Genomic DNA, 12,905 nt, shown 5'->3' with positions numbered 1-12,905 from the left:
AACATAAATATCAGCCAAAATGATTTTATCTGATAGAGCAACTCATGAGCTTTCCAAAACATTTTAATTTTTGAAAATCAAGCAAGCCAATCAAAAGTTATTAAATTTTCAAGAATGCTAGTCGGCCACAAAATTTTGAAAATGTCTTGTATGCAAGCATATGTAACAGTGGAAGCCAAAAGTGTCACCTAATTGCCCAATCAATAGAACAAAATTGGCATAACTTTTGAATGGAGTGAAATATCCATTTGAAATTTTCTGGAAAGTTACACTATGCCAAGAAGAATCTGACAAGATTCAATTTTCTGTAATTTATCCATTATTTCCATGGCAACCATTGCTAAATATCAATAGCGATCGATATTTTTTTTTTTTTTTTTTTCAACCTAAGGCTTCAGCATCACTGCCCAAAGGCTACTTTTGGATGAAAATAATGCTAAATAATGTGCCATCACTAAAATAAAGAATGATAGCTTCTAATGTATCTGTTGCTATGAAAATCGTCATTATGATAGCTGTTGCTATGGTAACTGTTTGAATTACTTTTTACACATTATCATGAATTTGAAACTGAATATGAAGTGGGAAACACTCTTGGTACTCAGTTTATTAATTTAAGTTAAGTAGTAAACAAATACTCTGTCACTGTTGCCATGGCAACCAATATTACAATGACAATTGCATATACGATTTTAAGGTTTAACTAGTAAAAAATACAAGAATGCACAATGAAAATAAATAATATCCGATTTTGGTAAGGTATAATTTTGCCAAAAAAAATTAATTGATATTGGACATCATAGCAGGTAGGTAATACAAAAACCAGCGAGATTTTTTGGGGAGACTGCCATAACATAATGGCAGTTTTAGGAATTTTCCGTTTTTTGTTGTTAAGAAAAAATAAATAAATATTTATTTATTTTGTTCCCTTTTGTTCGGCTGTCATAAACCATTCTAGAGTTATTGCATATCTCCATGATTTTAATTAACATTCCCCTTTTATGTTCACTGACGAGTTCAAAGACGAAAAAAGCATTAGCCCCATCAATATCATACGTTATTTCATACTTTGTTTGAAAAATAAAATAAACTCTATATTATTGAATTGTAGGCGTTTTATCAATATCACTGGGTTTCGTGAACAATTCAAAGATTTTCTGATTAGATATTCTGATATCTTGATCCTCTTTGGGTACTGAAAGTGCAGTTGCTTTTTCATCAGCAGAACAGCTTGGTGCGTCCGCCATTTTGTTTGCGGTAAGATCAAAGTCACTGATTTTCTAACGGCTGTTACGGCTCTATCTTACCAAAAAATGATAAATAAAAAACTGATTTGAACCGAGAATTAGTTAAAAAATTTAGGTAGGGGTTACAGAACTTTCAGAAATTCGTTATTCTAACTCTAAAACACGATTAAAAACTTTACAAGCTAGTTTTGGTTGCTGTTTTCGGTTGAGTAAACTTCTGTAACCCCTCACTCGAACGCTTGATTCATTTTTCTCATGAATATGTGTCCAAATATGAGGAAATAACATCCGGGACGCCGTACGGAGCTTTTAGAAAAATGGCGCGAAACGCGCATGTTGAGCAAAATTCGTAAATAGTGGGAACCAAACGAGGAAGTGAAATCACCAGCGATTTCTCACAGCATTTTCGTGGCTGGAGGCTTACAACGGAGACATGATACATTGTTACACATATTGTTAGAAAGCCCATTCAATGCACTTTTTAAATATATTTTCATATTTATCATAGGACCCAAATCTTGGAAGTTATGATAGAAAACAAACAGCGAGGTTAGATTTCTTCCCGTTTTCGACTGCGTGAGCTTTGTGACCTGACCTCCCTAGTTATGGAGAATTTCTTGTTACACAACGTTAATTTTTTGCTGATCATCCCAATATAATGGTGTGTATCACTACAAAAGAAAGATATTGGAACTTGTTAAAGTATGATTTGATTTATTTCTTGCAGATGTCAGTTGATATGGAAATTGAAAATAATAAAGAAGAGCAGTGTGCTCGTAAGTTGTGTGTGTGTGTGTGTGTGTGTCTGTGTGCATGCACGAGGAGTTATTAATATATAATCAGGCTGTACACTGTATGAGTCATAGACTGAGTTCCCATACCTAGATCGATCTAACAGGACCGGTCCATCTCCAAGGGGTTTCTCCCAAAATTGCTTTCATCTTAAGCGTCTTAGATGTCTGCCACTCCTACTGAAGGTGCTAAATGATCATTAATATCCCCCTAGCAGCTTCTGGCACACTTCTAATATAAGCTGCTTAAGTTGATTGTAATTTAGGGAGAAACCCCTTGGAGATGGATTGATCCTATGTAAGATAGATCTAGGTATGGGGACCAAGTCTAATACATGTTCTACCAAATCAATACATTTTCCTAAACTGCTCTTGCATACTTTTAAATGTTCTTATATAAATGAAAAAGAAATTGACTTACTTATTCATAATAAGAATGCAATATATCCCTTTTTTATATTTAGTGAGTGATTTGAATGTCTGCAATTACAACATCAAAAAAGATATATTGACAAGATTTCTTTCTATTTTCTGTTTCATTTTGAACAGCCATGGCCACTGTTCGAATAGTCCTAAAGGACAATATCTTAAAAGCCAAAGCAGTGGGCAGAGGAACTGCCCTTGGAACATGGGACACCCAACGTGGTGTAAACCTTGCTAGGTGCACCGAGTTGGGTGTCCCTGTTCTAAGGGCGGAAGTTCTTCTGCCCAAGGCTGCAAATATAGAGTGGAAGTTTGTTAGACCGCAAAACGTAAGTATAATATATTAATTTATTTGTAATGACAAATGAACTGAGATGAAAATAATTTTCCTTTTTATTGAAAAATAAAATCTAAGTTCAACAAATTTAAGTGTTTTTTTTTTTTAGCTTCATTCATTTCTTGTAGATTACAATGTATTTGATCAGTCAAATTTTAAATATATGTATCTTTTCATTTGAATTTTCTTTTTCATTTCAGACATCAACTTATCTTCAATTTATTTATTTATTTATTTATTTATCTAGCCTTACCACCCTGGGTCTGGCTGGATATGGGAGCCTGAACCCTTTAGGAACAGGTGCCTCCAGGTGACCACCAAGGACAGCATGGAAGTGACCTGTACATGGGGAGAACTGGACATGGAAATAAAAGGTCTTGTAATTCTATTAAATCTAACTAATGGAAAGAAAGGCGAATTAACAATATTATTATATAAAATGTAAGATATGGAAGGAAATGGCCCTTTAATTCTATCTAATGAAATTTAGACTATTTCATTCACAATGTCTTTATCATGATTTGTGAATAACAAAAAATGTATGCATCTTATTCCAGAGTCTAACTACACATATGAACCTGAAGTCCACACCAGTGATAAGCAAATTGCAGGTAATAATTCAGTTGATTTTAGCAATTTACTTGGTGTGTTTGTTCATTCTCACTATTTGCAAGGAATCTTGAAGTAAAATTATCAATGTTTTTGACTACAAACACCTTAACTCTCAGGGTGCAAGTCTTGACCCTTGAAGCTGTTGATTACCAGGGACCATTCACAATGAATTTGGTCAATTTTGTCTACCTAGTCAATGTGCACTAACTCCATGGAAACTTCAGAATGCAATCAGATTAATAAAAAAACATAACTGACTAACACATCCCCTCTTGTTTCTTACTTACCTGTAATTACATTACTACTGCCGTAACGTAACGTGTTAAGCTTAGATTCAATATAAATTGTATTCCTTTTCATTTTAATTATTCTGTTTCAGTTGATACCAAGGATGATAACAGAGTAAAGGCTCCTAACACTGAAGAGACTGGTAAGACAGAAATCTCAGTAAAATATTTATTATTTAAATACACATATGAAATGTACACATGTGCACACTTGCACACACACACACACACTCTTTATTTTCAGAAAAATCCATGCTTTTAACTGTGTAAAGATTGAACATGATTTGCACTCCTTTAAATTTGCTTCTGTTCTTTCAGTTGATACCAAAGACAAGAAATATGCAACAGTTTTAACAGTTGTTAAAAGTATTGAGGAGATAGGTGAGACCAGAAACTCAGTAATGCACATGTGTCCACATGCACTAACATGCACTCTCACACAGTACACACACACACCACGTTGCTTATCCAAAGTCTTGTCTTTAGCATACTTAAGAAGATCCAAATTTATTTTAAGTGAATTGTATTTGAATGTGTTTTCACCAATGTAATTCTGTATTTGTGCCCGAATTCTGTTTGAACATGGATTTTGTTTCATTTGGTTTCTATTCCATATTTTTTGCTTCAGCCGACATTAAAGATGCAAACAGTGTGTCACTTGCTGAGGATATCAAGAAAAGAGGTAAGAAAGTTAGGTCCATTTAAACACACCCAAAAAGTTTACACACACACACACATACACACAGAGAAGCAGGCTCTCATACACAATCATTGTGTTAATTCACTGTCAGGTGATCTTATTCATTATTGTATCTTTGTCTGTGTGTGATATCCTTGTTATGCTCATGGACAGAATTATTTTGTTTTCCATTTTTTTCTTCAGTTGAGGTCAAAGACACAAAAATTGTGATAGAGGACGTGAAGGAGAGAGGTAAGACGACAGGGTCTATATAATAGGTATCTACTTATTACAGTGTTAAAATGTGATTGTGTATGCACTTGCATGCACACACACACATACATACACTCCTTATGTTGTGCAAACAGTTAGTATTTGTTCTCTTGGCAAGTATTAATTGACATTCAAAATTTGATTATTCTTAACAGTGGTAAATGTGTTTCAATGTTGATTTATTTATGAAATAAGATGGTGCACAGACTGTATATTGAAGGTTATAATATATTATAGCATTTTACGGAGTAATGTTTTGTCATATATTTCAGCACCCAAGGATCGCCGTCCTTCACGGTGGCGGAGATTATTTAACATTTTTACATCCTGCTTTAGGCACAGGTCAAGGACATAAATGGTTATTATTATTATTCATTATTATTATTAAATAAAAATTATCACTTCAAACATTCAGAAATTAGGAAAATTTGACATCATTTTCAAAAGAACAGATTAATTTTACTGTCATATGAAAGTTTTGTTTGCTTCCTTTTTTGGATGGCATCATAGCTAAGTTGAAGTTTTTAAGAGGCAAACTATGTCAAACAACTGGTAAAAAATGTATTTTAATGGCAATTATTATATGATAGCAGCCAAGAGCTGGTGGTTGTTGGATTGCTGCCTTTTAATAACTAATATGTTTTAAGTGAATTATATTTTAATGTTTTTATCTTATTTTGCAGGGAGGACAGTGCAGAACTACTAGAGAATTTTTACGACTGTGGCAGTCAATTAAAAAAACTTCAGTATATCATTATCTTAGTTTTACAATAAAAATGCAATTTTCTGTAAACCCCAATAGTAAACCCCAATAGTTGTCCAAACTTGAGAAAGAGCCTAGATTAAATTCTGATTAAGAGTGGACTTTTCCAGCAAAAAGGCAGTGCTTTGAACCCAGGAATCTCTCAACCACAATGTTAAAAACTTTATTAACAAACATTTCACATCCATTTCATGTCCCTAACATTATAATCTGCTGATCTTCCAATACCAACAGACAGGATTATTATTTTATTTTATTTTTATTTATTTATTTTTTTTTCGCCTGATTATGCTCAAGATAGCTACATTGATCATTACTTATGAATGTAGTGTGTGTGAGATATAACAATAATTATAACAATAAGACATATCAATAATGAAAAAGTCATCACCTCATAGCTTAAGTACTTATTACTACTGACCTTTATTTACAATAAATGAAGTACTACATCAATTACTTTATTCCAATGCACAATAAATAAAATACTACATCAATTACTTTATTCCAATGCACAATAAATAAAATACTACATCAATTACTTTATTCCAATGCACATAAAATGAAGTACTACATCAATTACTTTATTCCAATGCACAATAAATAAAATACTACATCAATTACTTTATTCCAATGCACAATAAATGAAGTACTACATCAATTACTTTATTTCAAAAAATTCTGACTCCCTGATCCCAGTGCTAGCTAATTTATCTCAAAATGTTTAATCACATTTCTTATTTTACTTCTTTTACATTGAAAAAACATTTAACTATAGATACATACATGAACAGTGGTATATGTACTTACCCAAAAACAGCTCAATTACTGAGTATTATATTTTTGCTTATACATTTCAGCATTTTCACATTTAAATAAAATAGATATGACAATTCTTTAATTATGCAAGTTTCTTAATCCAAATTGTAATATCAAGGGATGGAATGTCACAGAAGGTGCGCAGTACCAAGGAAATGTCTGGATATGGCTAGTTTTCATGAGAAACAATTGTCAGTTTATATATGATACTTAAAAATACAAAAAGAAATCACTGTCTTCAGTAATTATAGTGGTACGGTAATATGCCAAACAATTCGACCAAGATTAATTAATTAATTTCATGGAAATGTCAGTTTGGTCGAATTGATTAAAATACAGCAAATGGAAACCTTTGATATCGTCGGATTGTTAGGGGCATCTGCCAAAACATCCATCTTTCCGGAAGTATTGCATTTTACCGGAAGTGTTACGCAAGATAAGCCGCAATTTTCGCCTTACATGTGTTTCAGCCATGTTTTATCCTCCTGAAATCTTATTTTGCTGTGTACAATATGTGCTAACATTACTTAACATTAAAAAAGACGACAATTATAATTTTTGATGATATATTTCCCTCACCTACGATCACTTTCATGATGCGCTTCACAAGTGGGACGAGTATTTCCCCGGAGACAGGTGTTGTAAACAAAGGCCGGTCACTTATATTTGAAACCGGTGGCTTTAGTGGACTTCAAATAGTTATGTGATCTACGTACGCCCTATTTGAATTTTAATATGACAACTGAAATCAACCGAATTGAAATTTTTTACCAGTCTGAGATCAGTTGTTTTCAACCCGCAAGGCTTGCTCAGCGTCGATGCGTAGACGTACGTACTTCCGAAGAAAATTCAATCACCCGTATCAAAGAATACCAACTGGTACTCAAACGGAAATCAGTGTAACTTCAAATTACTATTAAGTATTTTATTTAAAAAACGTCATATAAAAACATATTGACAAAAGGCAAAATACGGAGCGTACCTGTGCCGATAGACATACAGTATTTTGCTGGCATTCTTCCGATTTTCTTACTTATATACTCTCGCTGTGCACAAACCACGGTGCATATTGAAAACCCCACTGATACAACCAGAACGTAAAAAAAGCATTTACTTGCCATAATTTTCACAAAACAGGCGCATTTATAATTTGACGTGAGAATTGAGCACATGCAGAAATGAGAGACTGGTTTTATCTGGTCTGCTCTAGCATAGCGCAATCCACATGTTAATGAAGACGGTCCCATTTTGGGGGAGGGGGTCACAGGAATGGAGTTCGCCGTGGAATACGCTAAATATTATCAACATTTCATGCATCTGGGGAAATAGAAAGTGACTCACAGGTAACGTAAATACCCAGTGGAACTCTCTATGAAGCTCCCATGGAGTTAAGGAAGACGTCATTTTTATTGTTGACAAATCAGTTATCCATGTAGGTGAACAGCGACACGTGTTCGTCAGATTTTGACAGCGCATGGTATTTGGCGCCAAGAAGTCTGGGCGGTCGATCCCGCTGATCTTTCGGTCGATTGTAGTAAATGTAAAATCTTGCGGTGTTGACTTCAAGAACGTTTCCCCATCTGCATATATATTTCAATCGAACTTGAAAATAAATTGCTTATTCTTCCCAAACTTTTTATTAGTGCTAGCAAACGCGATATATGGTCTATATGAAGGTGTTTACGACGTATTCTACCCACTGTCGATATTTGGTTTCATCCAGCATAGACCTTTTTTTAACCCCCCCCCCTCCCCAGTTACGGGCGTGATGAATCAGTCAGCGAGGGCAAGTCTGCTTAATAGCAAAATTTGTATGTCTATAAGCACTATTATTGTCATAGGGGACAAAGGAAAAGACAGGTACGTCATGCTTCCAGATTAGATCTTCAATTAATTGTTTCTTCCTCATTGACGAGAGCTACTGAAAGGACAACAATTGACAAAGGGCCGAGGCATGCAGCATCTATTTCACTGGCTTGAAAATTTACGGAGTCTTGTCGACGATGTGGTCGAACAATCGGAACAAGAAAAAAATTCTGTCCCATGATTTTGACGTATGGACTAATTGTTTGAGCCCAGAAAAATTAATTTTATAAAATAATTTTTGTGGTCGGATTGACTGGGCCTGTCGAAATGCTTGGCACATTACCGTATTCATAAGAAGCTGCAAGCATGGCCTGTAGTTGTCTTGCTTTATTTAAAACGGGTCATAATGTGTTCAGACATTTGGGCAGCTTGAAATATTCCAATTACTTCGGATCCTTAGAGGTAAATGAGTTCTAACTGAAAAGTATAAAACAAATTAATAAAAACAATTTTAAAATCCCAGCTGATTTTGGTCTTATTAAAAAAGGGATATGTTCACATCAGTAATATTTCCTAGGTTTCATGTCACTTTGTTATAGACAAAATTCACAAACCTTTTCACTTTCTAAAACAATTATTCCAAGAGTACCAGCAGTCTTTTCCATACAAATGAGTGGGTAAAATGAAATCATTTCATTTCACACACACACACACACACACACACTCTCTCTCTCTCTCTCTCTCTCTCTCTTCTTTCTCTTTTGCTCTTTAACTCTGAGTCTCTCTCTCTCTCTCTCTCTGGCTGTTTTTCTCTTTTTCTCTCTCTCCCTGGCTCAGTTTTTCTCTCTCTGTTTCTCACACACAAAATCCCTAAGACCTGCTTTGCTAAATGAGCTGATAAACAGATGAATTTTATTAATTAGCTACTTATTAAGAAATGAATCACAACCAAAATCCTTTTTTTGTTTGTTTGTTTGTTTCTTGGTCCCCTCAGTTTCTACACATGTCATCAAACTCTATTAATAACTTTTTTCATAATGATTCTAGGACAGACAACACAGCAAAAAAAACATGGTAATAATGTACATTTTTAACTCTGTCACTGGACAAAAATTGGTTCTTAAACTTAATTACTAAATATTTCAATTGCATGTCATAAGTAATAAATTTGCAAACAACCATTATTTATATTTTGTTCCATTTGTCTGCATTCTACTACAGATTGAAAAATGTTAGAAATTGTTGTTAATCACACTTGGTGAATTTTTACAATCCCTCTTCTCTCCCAGTTCAAAGAGTGTCATTTCAATATTTTAAGAAGTTATCAATCAACACAACAGTCCACCTAACTCTGTCAACATTCTGTATTAGTTACTCATAAGGAATGCTGAGCTGTAGTCAACAAATTAAATTCTAGCATAACAATACTAACAATAATAATAATAAATAAATGTATACGTGAACAAATCAAAATGACAAAACATGGGAAGTTTAGTGGTTAAAAAAAGGCTAACCCAGTGGTAGATTTAGGGTGCATTCCCAGAGATTTAGATCGATCCAGAGATTTAAATTTAGATCAACCCAACTCCCTGGGGGTTCACGCTAAATTGCAGTCAGCCGAGCGGGCACCATAGTTAATTACCCCCTTACAGCTTTTAGTAGGCGGGACAGACGCTTAAGCCGGCTAAGCTGACAGTAATCTAGTGAGACTCCCCACAGGGATAGATCGATCTAAAATCTATGGGAATGGGGTCTTAGAGGGGGATTGGGGGGTCCTTCGGTTTCTACAAAAAAAATAATAATAATAAAAGAAAAAAAAAAAACAACACTAATTTCCCCCTCTCAAAATCGGAATTTAAACTAGCTGATTTATAGTTCTTAACCATTCTAAATGGCCCGATTTTGCCCTCCAAAACACCAAAATATTTTTGGGCCCTTCAGCAGGTCCTGAACCCTACCGCAAGGGGGCCAAGGGTCAGCTTCGAATCCAAGGCCTGTAATTCATAAAAACAAACTGCCCCCCCCCCTCTTCAAATCCTGGAACTGCCCCTGTCTTACCACCTGCAAACTGCGTTCAGCAAAGTGGTATTTTCTTTGCAGAATTATTTGCCAAATACTGTATTTTTTCTAAAAATTTACATTGTCGCAATTGCTTTTACACATTTGAACATTTTTAATGATTCCCTCTTCTTAGGGGCTTGCTTAAACCAAAATCAGTGGCGGATTTAGGGGGGGTGTCAGTGGGATCCTGACCCCCTTTGATTTCTAGAAAAAATCACACCAATGGTCCCTTTCTGAAATTAAAATTTTGACTTGCTGAATCATATTTCCAAACAATACTAAATGGCACCGTTGCCCCTCTAAAATACAAAAAAATTTCAGGACCCTTCAGTGGGGTCCCAACCCCACGCCAATGAGGGTGGAGGAGGGGGGTCGAGGGTCGGCTTTGCATCCGCTGCCTGTCATTCCTAAAAAACGGACCCTACCCCTTTAAATAATCCTGGATCCGCCCCTGTATCTCTTCCCTCTGTTCTCACTGGGTTTTATATACACGGGTCAGTTTACCCTAAGATCTAATATACGTTTATTAGATCTTAGGTTTACCTAAGTGTCCCTAGTGCTATCTTCCTGACTTGTTGACCACTGTCCACTACGAGTGACCCACTTACTGTTCTCAAGAAGTGCCTTTGGTTGCCGGGTAGAAATAGTGTTGCAAGCACATAGCTTTTCATCTTTATATACGCCCTGGAGCTGAGGGAAAGTTTACAATGTTAGTCCAACACATACTCTCCCTGCTGATTGGAAAATGGGTGTGTGTGAGAGGGGGGGGGTTAACTCTCTCTTAATCCACCCCAGCTCCTATGTCTACATATCGGTTCTCATGCTGTCACAACGCGCTGGATTCTCTGCGTTTCCCGGCAGTTGAAGAGTTAACGCGGTCAGCGCCATTTTAGGGAGAGGCAGATGAAATAAAAATGTCTCACGATATCTGCAAAATTATTCACTGTGAAATTAAATAATTGGGACTCTTTTTTAACTTTGTAAAATATTACAATATACTTTGCTTTCAGTAACTTAACTCATGTCAAATATTTTTTGGTAACTTGATAACATTCTCTCACCGTCTTCCCCCTAAAATGTTCCACACTAGAAAAAATCGATAATCGTATGGCAGTTTTATACAGGCAATTGACCTACTTCACCAGCTGGGCGGCAATCATCGCTATTTTACCACTTTTATGAACTGGGAGAGATTACGTCATATACACTTGGGATATGATGGTTATTTATGATTGTTTAACTAATAAATTGCGCGTACTGATAAAATATTCATAAGTGAATCAGTGAAAAAGGAACATTTATATTTGAAAATTATGAAAAAAATGTGTAATGAACCCAAAACAAACAAAAAAATGCATTTTTCTCTTATATGCAAATTAGATTGTCTTTAGTAATAAAGCTGACAGGAAGTGATGCTCAAACCAGAGATTCCAAAGGTGGCGATTTTTATTAATCTTTATTTTGATATTAAATCATTCGATAATATTTTTATCAGTAAAAATTTAATTGAAGCTACCAAACGGAATTTTTTCTTGTTACGAACCAAAGCTCGACTCGTTCCTGGGATGAATTTAAGGATTCATGTTGATTCACAGTATAGATCTTGATAAAAATAGAAGTATTTTTAATCCCCGAAGAAGGTCCAGGGGCCGAAAGCTCGGATTGTATTTAACAACTATAATGTAGATTTTTCAAGGTGCATTGATATATATATACTTCTATTGGGATGAATTTAGTAACAGCCAGAAGGGTCTGAGAGTACTCCCCCCTCCCTCTATCTACTCCAATTTGTTCTACATGTATGTCCTATCCGGTGGGCAGACAACGTGTACCCTCTACACACTGTTAGATTATTTATATATGTATTCAGTATCCATTTACCTTTTTATGAATTAACGATTCCTAATATCGAGGTGCTTATAAAAAGCAATTGCTATATATCGGGGGGAGAGGGGGGAGGGGGTGGGTTACATTCTTTTTGTCTACTAAAAGGCTAGGGGTGGGCCCCAAAAATTGAGCCATGCATTAGGATGGGCCACATGCTAACTAGGATTTATTTTGGCACCAACTATGTGCAATTTTTGAGAACAACTATACTACACTTGGTCGAAGTAAAACAACCTGAAAGAGGTCTGTTTCTGGTTCTTTTTTTTACAAGCAGTTTTTAGAACAAATAACAAAAGTTTCTTGTAGTTATCAGAGAACAGTTATAAAAGCGCATCACTGACAAAGCCTGCCACCCAGGAATTCATTTAGAAACATATCCATAGCTGCCGTACCATAAAGTATTCTACCCAGGAAACTCCCTTGTGCAAAGAATACGTTTCTAAAGACAGGATTAATGCACATCATTTTTTCCAAATAGTTGTCGGTTTAACAGATTTTGCATCTGTTGGGAATCAAACACGGACTGCCCGCGTTGCAGGCGAGCATTATTCCATTGAAGCTCGAGTGCTTCTAAGACGTAAATGTGCGCGGATGGCCCTGCCCCCCTCCCCCCTCCCCAATCCCCAATAATCCTTCCGTGATGCTTTCATACTTTTGTGCAAGTTTAAGTGATACTCGTATTAGTCTATATGTTCTGTATTTTGAATGAGTTACCGACACCAATTTAATTTCATTTAAAGTGGCAATCTACACCTCCAAAATGTCGTAAGGTATTGTTATTGACATAATTAGATATACCTGTATCTTCTGCAACTCATAGATTTGTGTGATGAGTTTAATAACTGACACAGAGATAGTAGTAAATATATATGTATTCTACATAATGTACATACATGTATAAAATGTGTGTTAATTAAAACAAA

At 35.3% G+C, this 12,905-nt stretch overlaps 1 protein-coding gene across 1 annotated transcript; it reads left to right on the top strand.

Moving 5' to 3' along the window:
* Positions 1–2,519: 2,519 nt before the first annotated feature.
* LOC147759531 (uncharacterized) lies at positions 2,520–5,355 on the top strand. Its single transcript, XM_086997482.1, has 8 exons — positions 2,520–2,790; positions 3,046–3,172; positions 3,356–3,409; positions 3,790–3,840; positions 4,016–4,078; positions 4,326–4,379; positions 4,581–4,628; positions 5,333–5,355. The coding sequence occupies exons 1-8, from the start codon at positions 2,590–2,592 to the stop codon at positions 5,353–5,355; spliced, it is 621 nt and encodes a 206-aa protein (XP_086853608.1). The 5' UTR covers positions 2,520–2,589.
* The last annotated feature ends 7,550 nt before the right edge of the window (positions 5,356–12,905 follow it).

This window comes from Lingula anatina, chromosome 10 (genome assembly GCF_051362555.1).
Source record: "Lingula anatina isolate TDL-2025a chromosome 10, LinAna3.0, whole genome shotgun sequence".
NCBI classification, from domain to species: Eukaryota; Metazoa; Brachiopoda; class Lingulata; order Lingulida; family Lingulidae; genus Lingula; species Lingula anatina.
This window is presented reverse-complemented; position numbering and strand designations above follow the sequence as displayed.